Source organism: Coregonus clupeaformis, unplaced genomic scaffold (assembly GCF_020615455.1).
Source record: "Coregonus clupeaformis isolate EN_2021a unplaced genomic scaffold, ASM2061545v1 scaf1888, whole genome shotgun sequence".
NCBI classification, from domain to species: Eukaryota; Metazoa; Chordata; class Actinopteri; order Salmoniformes; family Salmonidae; genus Coregonus; species Coregonus clupeaformis.
In genome coordinates this window covers 1-12,500 of record NW_025535342.1, presented here as the reverse complement: position 1 = coordinate 12,500, position 12,500 = coordinate 1, and the positions used below count along the sequence as shown (strand labels likewise).

Sequence of the window (12,500 nt, the reverse complement as noted above, 5' to 3'; positions counted from 1 at the left end):
AGGGTGAGTCAGGTTAGAGGGTGAGACAGGTTAGAGGGTGAGACAGGTTAGAGGGTGAGACAGGTTAGAGTGTGAGACAGGCTAGAGGGTGAGACAGGTTAGAGTGTGAGACAGGCTAGAGGGTGAGACAGGTTAGAGGGTGAGACAGGTTAGAGGGTGAGACAGGCTAGAGGGTGAGACGGGTTAGAGGGTGAGACAGGTTAGAGGGTGAGACAGGTTAGAGGGTGAGACAGGCTAGAGGGTGAGACAGGCTAGAGGGGTGAGACAGGTTAGAGGGTGAGACAGGTTAGAGGGTGAGACAGGTTAGAGTAGTGAGACAGGCTAGAGGGTGAGACAGGTTAGAGGGTGAGACAGGCTAGAGGGGGAGACAGGTTAGAGGGGGAGACAGGTTAGAGGGTGAGACAGGCTAGAGGGTGAGACAGGTTAGAGGGTGAGACAGGTTAGAGGGTGAGACAGGCTAGAGGGTGAGACAGGTTAGAGGGTGAGACAGGCTAGAGGGGTGAGACAGGTTAGAGGGGTGAGACAGGCTAGAGGGGTGAGACAGGTTAGAGGGGTGAGACAGGTTAGAGGGGTGAGACAGGCTAGAGGGGTGAGACAGGTTAGAGGGTGAGACAGGCTAGAGGGGTGAGACAGGTTAGAGGGTGAGACAGGCTAGAGGGGTGAGACAGGTTAGAGGGGTGAGACAGGTTAGAGGGGTGAGACAGGCTAGAGGGGTGAGACAGGTTAGAGGGTGAGACAGGTTAGAGGGTGAGTCAGGTTAGAGGGTGAGACAGGTTAGACAGGCTAGCGGGTGAGACAGGCTAGAGGGTGAGACAGGTTAGAGGGTGAGTCAGGTTAGAGGGTGAGACAGGTTAGAGGGTGAGACAGGCTAGAGGGTGAGACAGGCTAGAGGGGTGAGACAGGTTAGAGGGGTGAGACAGGTTAGAGGGTGAGACAGGCTAGAGGGGTGAGACGGGTTAGAGGGGTGAGACGGGTTAGAGGGTGAGACAGGTTAGAGGGTGAGACAGGTTAGAGGGTGAGACAGGCTAGAGGGGGAGACAGGTTAGAGGGTGAGACAGGCTAGAGGGGGAGACAGGTTAGAGGGTGAGACAGGCTAGAGGGTGAGACAGGCTAGAGGGTGAGACAGGTTAGAGGGTGAGACAGGCTAGAGGGTGAGACAGGCTAGAGGGTGAGACAGGTTAGAGGGTGAGACAGGCTAGAGGGTGAGACAGGTTAGAGGGTGAGACAGGCTAGAGGGTGAGACAGGTTAGAGGGTGAGACAGGCTAGAGGGTGAGACAGGTTAGAGGGTGAGACAGGCTAGAGGGTGAGACAGGCTAGAGGGTGAGACAGGTTAGAGGGTGAGACAGGCTAGAGGGTGAGACGGGTTAGAGGGTGAGACAGGTTAGAGTAGTGATTCTTTTCGATTAAAAAACAACTCCAGGCTACACTTGAACATCTAAAACCTGCTAGAAAGGTATGTAGAAATGATTCATTATATAATGGACCTATTTTGGATCTACTTTTTTCCTGCGCCGCAAATTGATTTTGACGAGCAAAAGGGTGTTTCTCCAGGACTCGGAGTACGTGGTAGCAGTGAGGAACTACATCACAGAAGACAGAACTCTGCTCAGCTTCCACAAGGGAGACATCATCCGACTACACAGTGCGGAGGGGCTGGAGGAGGGTGAGACACGCCACACACACAGAGATACACACCCTACTGTGGAGGGGCTGGAGGAGGGTGAGACACGCCACACACACAGAGATACACACCCTACTGTGGAGGGGGCTGGAGGAGGGTGAGACACGCCACACACACAGAGATACACACCCTACTGTGGAGGGGCTGGGAGGAGGGTGAGACACGCCACACACACAGAGATACACACCCTACTGTGGAGGGGCTGGAGGAGGGTGAGACACGCCACACACACAGAGATACACACCCTACTGTGGAGGGGCTGGAGGAGGGTGAGACACGCCACACACACAGAGATACACACCCTACTGTGGAGGGGCTGGAGGAGGGTGAGACACGCCACACACACAGAGATACACACCCTACTGTGGAGGGGCTGGAGGAGGGTGAGACACGCCACACACACAGAGATACACACCCTACTGTGTTAGAGACGCCACGAGAGAGTGTTAGACACGCCACACACACAGAGATACACACCCTACTGTGGAGGGGCTGGAGGAGGGTGAGACACGCCACACACACAGAGATACACACCCTACTGTGGAGGGGCTGGAGGAGGGTGAGACACGCCACACACACAGAGATACACACCCTACTGTGGAGGGCTGGAGGAGGGTGAGACACGCCACACACACAGAGATACACACCCTACTGTGGAGGGGCTGGAGGAGGGTGAGACACGCCACACACACAGAGATACACACCCTACTGTGGAGGGGCTGGAGGAGGGTGAGACACGCCACACACACAGAGATACACACCCTACTGTGGAGGGGCTGGAGGAGGGTGAGACACGCCACACACACAGAGATACACACCCTACTGTGGAGGGGCTGGAGGAGGGTGAGACACGCCACACACACAGAGATACACACCCTACTGTGGAGGGGCTGGAGGAGGGTGAGACACGCCACACACACAGAGATACACACCCTACTGTGGAGGGGCTGGAGGAGGGTGAGACACGCCACACACACAGAGATACACACCCTACTGTGGAGGGGCTGGAGGAGGGTGAGACACGCCACACACACAGAGATACACACCCTACTGTGGAGGGGCTGGGAGGAGGGTGAGACACGCCACACACACAGAGATACACACCCTACTGTGGAGGGGCTGGGAGGAGGGTGAGACACGCCACACACACAGAGATACACACCCTACTGTGGAGGGGCTGGAGGAGGGTGAGACACGCCACACACACAGAGATACACACCCTACTGTGGAGGGGCTGGGGGAGGGTGAGACACGCCACACACACAGAGATACACACCCTACTGTGGAGGGGCTGGAGGAGGGTGAGACACGCCACACACACAGAGATACACACCCTACTGTGGAGGGGCTGGGGGAGGGTGAGACACGCCACACACACAGAGATACACACCCTACTGTGGAGGGGCTGGAGGAGGGTGAGACACGCCACACACACAGAGATACACACCCTACTGTGGAGGGGCTGGAGGAGGGTGAGACACGCCACACACACAGAGATACACACCCTACTGTGGAGGGGCTGGAGGAGGGTGAGACACGCCACACACACAGAGATACACACCCTACTGTGGAGGGGCTGGAGGAGGGTGAGACACGCCACACACACAGAGATACACACCCTACTGTGGAGGGGCTGGAGGAGGGTGAGACACGCCACACACACAGAGATACACACCCTACTGTGGAGGGGCTGGAGGAGGGTGAGACACGCCACACACACAGAGATACACACCCTACTGTGGAGGGGCTGGAGGAGGGTGAGACACGCCACACACACAGAGATACACACCCTACTGTGGAGGGGCTGGAGGAGGGTGAGACACGCCACACACACAGAGATACACACCCTACTGTGGAGGGGCTGGAGGAGGGTGAGACACGCCACACACACAGAGATACACACCCTACTGTGGAGGGGCTGGAGGAGGGTGAGACACGCCACACACACAGAGATACACACCCTACTGTGGAGGGGCTGGAGGAGGGTGAGACACGCCACACACACAGAGATACACACCCTACTGTGGAGGGGCTGGAGGAGGGTGAGACACGCCACACACACAGAGATACACACCCTACTGTGGAGGGGCTGGAGGAGGGTGAGACACGCCACACACACAGAGATACACACCCTACTGTGGAGGGGCTGGAGGAGGGTGAGACACGCCACACACACAGAGATACACACCCTACTGTGGAGGGGCTGGAGGAGGGTGAGACACGCCACACACACAGAGATACACACCCTACTGTGGAGGGGCTGGAGGAGAGTGAGACACGCCACACACACAGAGATACACACCCTACTGTGGAGGGGCTGGAGGAGGGTGAGACACGCCACACACACAGAGATACACACCCTACTGTGGAGGGGCTGGAGGAGGGTGAGACACGCCACACACACAGAGATACACACCCTACTGTGGAGGGGCTGGGGGAGGGTGAGACACGCCACACACACAGAGATACACACCCTACTGTGGAGGGGCTGGGGGAGGGTGAGACACGCCACACACACAGAGATACACACCCTACTGTGGAAGGGCTGGGGGAGGGTGAGACACGCCACGCACACAGAGATACACACCCTACTGTGTTAGACACGCCACACACACAGAGATACACACCCTACTGTGTTAGACACGCCACACACACAGAGATACACACCCTACTGTGTTAGACACGCCACACACACAGAGATACACACCCTACTGTGTTAGACACGCCACGCACACAGAGATACACACCCTACTGTGGAGGGGCTGGAGGAGGGTGAGACACGCCACACACACAGAGATACACACCCTACTGTGGAGGGGCTGGAGGAGGGTGAGACACGCCACGCACACAGAGATACACACCCTACTGTGGGGGGGGGGTTAGACACGCCACGCACACAGAGATACACACCCTACTGTGGAGGGTCTGGAGGAGGGTGAGACACGCCACACACACAGAGATACACACCCTACTGTGGAGGGGCTGGAGGAGGGTGAGACACGCCACACACACAGAGATACACACCCTACTGTGGAGGGGCTGGAGGAGGGTGAGACACGCCACACACACAGAGATACACACCCTACTGTGGAGGGGCTGGGGAGGGTGAGACACACCACACACACAGAGATACACACCCTACTGTGGAGGGGCTGGAGGAGGGTGAGACACGCCACACACACAGAGATACACACCCTACTGTGGAGGGCTTGAGACACGCCACACACACAGAGATACACACCCTACTGTGTTAGACACGCCACGCACACAGAGATACACACCCTACTGTGGAGGGGCTGGAGGAGGGTGAGACACGCCACACACACAGAGATACACACCCTACTGTGTTAGACACGCCACACACACAGAGATACACACCCTACTGTGGAGGGGCTGGAGGAGGGTTAGACACGCCACACACACAGAGATACACACCCTACTGTGTTAGACACGCCACACACACAGAGATACACACCCTACTGTGTTAGACACGCCACACACACAGAGATACACACCCTACTGTGGTTAGACACGCCACACACACAGAGATACACACCCTACTGTGGTTAGACACGCCACACACACAGAGATACACACCCTACTGTGTTAGACACGCCACACACACAGAGATACACACCCTACTGTGTTAGACACGCCACGCACACAGAGATACACACCCTACTGTGTTAGACACGCCACACACACAGAGATACACACCCTACTGTGTTAGACACGCCACACACACAGAGATACACACCCTACTGTGGAGGGGCTGGAGGAGGGTGAGACACGCCACACACACAGAGATACACACCCTACTGTGGAGGGGCTGGAGGAGGGTGAGACACGCCACGCACACAGAGATACACACCCTACTGTGTTAGACACGCCACGCACACAGAGATACACACCCTACTGTGTTAGACACGCCACACACACAGAGATACACACCCTACTGTGTTAGCTGTATTGCTAATTGTATTGTGTGGTGTAGGCCAACGCTACGGCTGCATCGTCAGGAAGAAGGTGATGCTGCTGGAGGAACTAAAGAGAGATACTCCTGAGTTTGGTGGGTGGGGCCTGTGTGTGTGTGTGTGTGTGTGTGTGTGTGTGTGGTTGACCTGCATGTGACTAGCACCCCGTGTTTGGTTGTGTTCTGGTTTGCTGTGTGAGGAACCAGCTCGGATTCATCCTGGGCTGCTGTTGGGACTGTTTAGCCCGCTGAGCTAAAAGTCTGCAGGTCTCAGACATGTTTCCTGACCATGGGAGGCTTAGAGCTGTCTCAGACTGTCTGTCTGTCTGTCAGCTTGAGGCTCTTCTCAGACTGTCAGTCTGTCTGTCTGTCAGCATGAGGCACTTCTCAGACTGTCTGTCAGTCTGTCTGTCAGCTTGAGGCTCTTCTCAGACTGTCTGTCTGTCTGTCTGTCTGTCAGCATGAGGCACTTCTCAGACTGTCTGTCAGTCTGTCTGTCTGTCTGTCTTGAGGCTCTTCTCAGACTGTCAGTCTGTCTGTCTGTCAGCATGAGGCACTTCTCAGACTGTCTGTCAGTCTGTCTGTCAGCTTGAGGCTCTTCTCAGACTGTCTGTCTGTCTGTCTGTCAGCATGAGGCACTTCTCAGACTGTCTGTCAGTCTGTCTGTCTGTCTGTCTTGAGGCTCTTCTCAGACTGTCAGTCTGTCTGTCTGTCAGCATGAGGCTCTTCTCAGACTGTCTGTCAGTCTGTCTGTCAGCTTGAGGCTCTTCTCAGACTGTCAGTCTGTCTGTCTGTCAGCTTGAGGCTCTTCTCAGACTGTCTGTCTGTCTGTCTGTCAGCTTGAGGCTCTTCTCAGACTGTCAGTCTGTCTGTCTGTCTGTCAGCTAGAGGCTCTTCTCAGACTGTCTGTCAGTCTGTCTGTCTGTCAACTTGAGGCTCTTCTCAGACTGTCTGTCTGTCTGTCTGTCTGTCAACTTGAGGCTCTTCTCAGACTGTCTGTCTGTCTGTCTGTCTCTCTGTCAGCTAGAGGCTCTTCTCAGACTGTCTGTGTTGTGTGCTGTGCATCAGTGGTGCATCATGTCCTAGTGTATATACAGTATACACTATGTTTGTCTTTCTCCGTGTGTGGAGGCAGGCGGTTTGCTGTGGTGGATCCTCCTTGACGTGTGTTTAACCTGTCTGTGGAGGCAGGCGGTTTGCTGTGGTGGATCCTCCTTGACGTGTGTTTATACTGTCTGTGTGGAGGCAGGCGGTTTGCTGTGGTGGATCCTCCTTGACGTGTGTTTATACTGTCTGTGTGGAGGCAGGCGGTTTGCTGTGGTGGATCCTCCTTGACGTGTGTTTATACTGTCTGTGGAGGCAGGCGGTTTGCTGTGGTGGATCCTCCTTGACGTGTGTTTATACTGTCTGTGGAGGCAGGCGGTTTGCTGTGGTGGATCCTCCTTGACGTGTGTTTATACTGTCTGTGTGGAGGCAGGCGGTTTGCTGTGGGGGATCCTCCTTGACGTGTGTTTATACTGTCTGTGTGGAGGCAGGCGGTTTGCTGTGGTGGATCCTCCTTGACGTCTGTTTAAACTGTCTGTGGAGGCAGGCGGTTTGCTGTGGTGGATCCTCCTTGACGTGTGTTTAACCTGTCTGTGGAGGCAGGCGGTTTGCTGTGGTGGATCCTCCTTGACGTGTGTTTAACCTGTCTGTGTGGAGGCAGGCGGTTTGCTGTGGTGGATCCTCCTTGACGTCTGTTTAAACTGTCTGTGGAGGCAGGCGGTTTGCTGTGGGGGATCCTCCTTGACGTCTGTTTATACTGTCTGTGGAGGCAGGCGGTTTGCTGTGGTGGATCCTCCTTGACGTCTGTTTAAACTGTCTGTGGAGGCAGGCGGTTTGCTGTGGGGGATCCTCCTTGACGTCTGTTTATACTGTCTGTGGAGGCAGGCGGTTTGCTGTGGTGGATCCTCCTTGACGTGTGTTTAACCTGTCTGTGGAGGCAGGCGGTTTGCTGTGGTGGATCCTCCTTGACGTGTGTTTAACCTGTCTGTGGAGGCAGGCGGTTTGCTGTGGTGGATCCTCCTTGAGGTGTGTGTGCAGTGTTTTCCACAAGTACATTGAGTAGTCAGCCAAATACAAGTAGCAAAGCCTCCTTGCTCGGCACATGCTTTTTCAGTTCTGCCCACAAATGTTCTATAGGATTGAGGTCAGGGCTTTGTGATGGCCACTCCAATACCTTGACTTTGTTGTCCTTAAGCCATTTTGCCACAACTTTGGAAGCATGCTTGGGGTCATTGTCCATTTGGAAGACCCATTTGCGACCAAGCTTTAACTTCCTGACTGATGTCTTGAGATGTTGCTTCAATATATCCACATCATTTTCCTTCCTCAGAGGAACTCTAGAGCTCTGTCAGAGTGACCGTCGGGTTCTTGGTCACCTCCCTGACCAAGGCCCTTCTCCCCGATTGCTCAGTTTGGCCGGGCGGCCAGCTCTAGGAAGAGTCTTGGTGGTTCCAAACTTCTTCCATTTAAGAATGATGGAGGCCACTGTGTTCTTGGGGACCTTCAATGCTGCAGAAATGTTTTGGTACCCTTCCCCAGATCTGTGCCTCGACACAATCCTGTCTCTGAGCTCTACGGACAATTCCTTCGACCTCATGGCTTGGTTTTTGCTCTGACATGCACTGTCAACTGTGGGACCTTATATAGACAGGTGTGTGCCTTTCCAAATCATGTCCAATCAATTGAATTTACCACAGGTGGACTCCAATCAAGTTGTAGAAACATCTCAAGGATGATCAATGGAAACAGGATGCACCTGAGCTCAATTTCGAGTCTCATAGCAAAGGGTCTGAATACTTATGTAAATAAGGTATTTCTGTTTACATTTTTTAAATGAATTTGCAAACATTTCTAAAAACCTGTTTTCTCTTTTTCATTATGGGGTATTGTGTGTAGATTGCTGAGGATTTTTATTTATTTAATCCATTTTAGAATAAGGCTGTAACGTAACAAAATGTGTAAAAAACCAAGGGGTCAGAATACTTTCCGAAGGCGCTGTAAATAGGCCACATTATCTTAAAGGATTAATGAAGGGTTTTGTTTTTCCAGGTTTCAGTTTTTTCCCTGTTTCTTTCAGGTTTTCGCTCTCAATATCACATTTTTTTAAAATAGAAAAACAACAACATTGGAAGTCCACAGCAATCCTTAAACCACATCAGGAGACCACTTTTGAGATCTGGGGAAAAATCAGAGACATTTAGAATTTTTGGGGTGTAGTTCCCCTTTAATTGAAGTGAGCACCTAGCGAGAGGCTGTTGGTTAGCTGTGTTTATGTAATGGGACGGTTGAGTATATACCCAGTGGATTGATGAAAAATAATCATGATATCATTCTGCCAGGTAAACATAGGCTACTTTGTAGTTAACATTTCAGTAAGAAGGTTTTTGGGAAAGCCTTTCCATCTACCAGAAGACTGTCTTCATTAGCATCGTCACTAAGGGCTACACCAAATGGTACACGTGCACACCATACCGCACCACACACAGAGAGGGGCTTCTAGTTGGCTCTTCAGAAAGTTGCAGGAAACACCAATCACTGATGCATTCAGTTCATTTCTTATGTACATTTTCAATACATTTAGTGAATTCCCTACTAAGGTCAATACATTTTTTTTTATATTGTTAAATTCTGTTTTAATGTTAAAAAACGATTTTTCCCAGTTGGAGGTAGTTTTTTTCCCCAAGTTCCCAGTTGTTTTGAACGCTGCATTACATTACACGGGACGTGCAAATTCACATGCATCATGCTCTCTCCCTCCTCTGGGTAAAGACATTTGACTGCATCCAACCACAGCGCACTCAGATTGTACCGGGAGGCGGGAATCCTGACTAGAACCAAGAAATTTGATCATATTACTCCAGTGCTAGCTTCCCTACACTGGCTTCCTGTTAAGGCAAGGGCTGATTTCAAGGTTTTACTGTTAACCTATAAAGCGTTACATGGGCTTGCTCCTACCTATCTTTCCGAGTTGGTCCTGCCGTACATACCAATACGTACGCTACGGTCACAAGACGCAGGCCTCCTAATTGTCCCTAGAATTTCTAAGCAAACAGCGGGAGGCAGGGCTTTCTCCTATAGATCTCCATTTTTATGGAACAGTTTGCCTACCCATGTGAGAGACGCAGACTCGGTCTCAACCTTTAAGTCTTTACTGAAGACTTATCTCTTCAGTAGGTCATATGATTGAGTGTAGTCTGGCCCAGGAGTCTTCGGATGGGGCCACAGTGTCTCCGGACCGCTCCTGTCTCAGCCTCCAGTATTTATGCTGCAGTAGTTTATGTGTCGGGGGGCTGGGGTTAGTTGGTTATACCTGGAGTACTTCTCCTGTCTTATCCAGTGTCCTGTGTGAATTTAAGTATGCTCTCTCTAATTCTCTCGTTCTCTCTTTCTCTCTGAGAACCTGAGCCCTAGGACCATACGTCAGGACTACCGGGCATGCTGACACCTTGCTGTCCCCAGTCCGCCTGGCCTTGCTGCTATTCCAGTTTCAACTGTTCTGCCTGCGGTTACGAAACCCCTACCTGTCCCAGACCTGCTGTTTTCAACTCTTAATGATCGGCTATGAAAAGCCAACTGAGAGACCTGAGCCCTAGGACCATACGTCGGGACTACCGGCCGTGGTGACTCCTTGCTGTCCCCAGTCCGCCTGGCCTTGCTGCTATTCCAGTTTTAACTGTTCTGCCTGCGGTTATGGAACCCCTACCTGTCCCAGACCTGCTGTTTTCAACTCTTAATGATCGGCTATGAAAAGCCAACTGAGATTTATTCCGGATTATTATTTGACCATGCTTGTCACTTATGAACATTTTTGAACATCTTGGCATGGTTCTGTTATAATCTTCACCCGGCACAGCCAGAAGAGGACTGGCCACCCCTCATAGCCTGGTTCCTCTCTAGGTTTCTTCCTAGGTTTTGGCCTTTCTAGGGAGTTTTTCCTAGCCACCGTGCTTCTACACCTGCATTACTAGCTGTTTGGGGTTTTAGGCTGGGTGTCTGTACAGCACTTCGAGATATTAGCTAATGTATGAAGGGCTATATAAAATAAAATTGATTGATTGATTGATTGACAGACAGCTGACTGCTTTTCCCGTTGTCGCTGGCTTTGTGACTGACAGGCACCTCGAAGATGCATCTCATTCATTCTAGCGGGGGGAGAGGGCTCGATGGACTAGTGAATTGAAACTTTGAAATGAAAAGTAGCCTAGTTAATATGAAGTGGAAAAAGTAGCCGGCTGAAAATGACTCTGTAAACGGCTGCCGGCGTTAATGGAAAACACTGTGTATGTGTGTAGGCTGGCGGTTCGGGGCGGTGTGTGTACTTGTACGGGGCGGTGTTCAGACGGTGCACAGGGAGGTGTACAGGGCGGTGTTCAGGCGGTGTACAGGGAGGTGTACAGGGAGGTGTACAGGGCGGTGTTCAGGCGGTGTACAGGGCGGTGTTCAGGCGGTGTACAGGGAGGTGTACAGGGCGGTGTTCAGACGGTGCACAGGGAGGTGTACGGGGCGGTGTTCAGACGGTGCACAGGGAGGTGTACGGGGCGGTGTTCAGGGCGGTGTTCAGACGGTGTACAGGTGGTGGGGTGTGTTATAATTCTGTTTATGTGTGTATGTGTGTGTGTGTGTGTAGGCTGGCGGTACGGGGCGGTGTACGGGCGGTGGGGTGTGTTTCCAGGTGAGTGTGTTCAGCCGGTGGCCGCTCCAGACTTCCTGGTTCTCCCCGCTGAGAGGGCGGAGCCTCGTGACAGACAAGGCCGTGTTGCAGCCTCCGCTGCTATCGCCGTGGCGATGGGCTCTACTGTCGCCGCCCATCAACTGGACCTCAACACAGAGGTACACACACACAACCAGACACACACACACAACCAGACATACACGCCTCATGCATACGTGCGTACATTCACTCTCTAACGTTCTCTGATGTTGTGCGTATCTCAGGCTGTGGTGGGGTATGGTGAAGACAGCCGTAGTCTACATCTAGAAGGACCCTCTCTACAGGACAGCCAGTATAACATGGAGGAGTTTTCCAGGAAGTACTATAGACAGGCTCGGAGACACAGTGACCAGCAGAACACCAAGAAGGGGAAGCTCAGCAGAGACCCAGCTGACATGGTTCAATACTCTAAGGTGAGAAACACACACCCTGAGACACACTGGACTATACAACAGACAATATGAGTGCGTATCCTTAGTATTCATAACTGGGTATTCCTCAGCATTCAGAATGGGTGTGTATTCTGAGTATGTATCCTGAGTATTCAGACTGGGTGTGTATTCTGAGTATGTATCCTGAGTATTCAGAATGGGTGTGTATTCTGAGTATGTATCCTGAGTATTCAGACTGGGTGTGTATCCTGAGTATTCAGACTGGGTGTGTATTCTGAGTACATATCCTGAGTATTCAGACTGGGTGTGTATTCTGAGTACGTATCCTGAGTATTCAGACTGGGTGTGTATCCTGAGTATGTATCCTGAGTATTCAGACTGGGTGTGTATCCTGAGTATTCAGACTGGATGTGTATTCTGAGTACGTATCCTGAGTATTCAGACCGGGTGTGTATTCTGAGTACGTATCCTGAGTATTCAGACTGGGTGTGTATTCTGAGTATGTATCCTGAGTATTCAGACTGGGTGTGTATCCTGAGTATTCAGACTGGATGTGTATTCTGAGTACGTATCCTGAGTATTCAGACTGGGTGTGTATTCTGAGTACGTATCCTGAGTATTCAGACTGGGTGTGTATTCTGAGTATGTATCCTGAGTATTCAGACTGGGTGTGTATCCTGAGTATTCAGACTGGGTGT

The 12,500-nt window shown here is 52.1% G+C and overlaps 1 protein-coding gene across 1 annotated transcript in view; it reads left to right on the top strand.

Moving 5' to 3' along the window:
• Positions 1-11,823, top strand: part of LOC121549412 (unconventional myosin-XV-like) — a gene marked incomplete at both ends in the record, with an annotated part of 76,369 nt that extends 64,546 nt beyond the window's left edge. The window contains 4 exon segments of the mRNA XM_045218897.1: positions 1,553-1,664; positions 5,677-5,751; positions 11,327-11,529; positions 11,635-11,823. Coding sequence (XP_045074832.1) covers positions 1,553-1,664; positions 5,677-5,751; positions 11,327-11,529; positions 11,635-11,823 — 579 coding nt within the window.
• Positions 11,824-12,500: the final 677 nt, after the last annotated feature.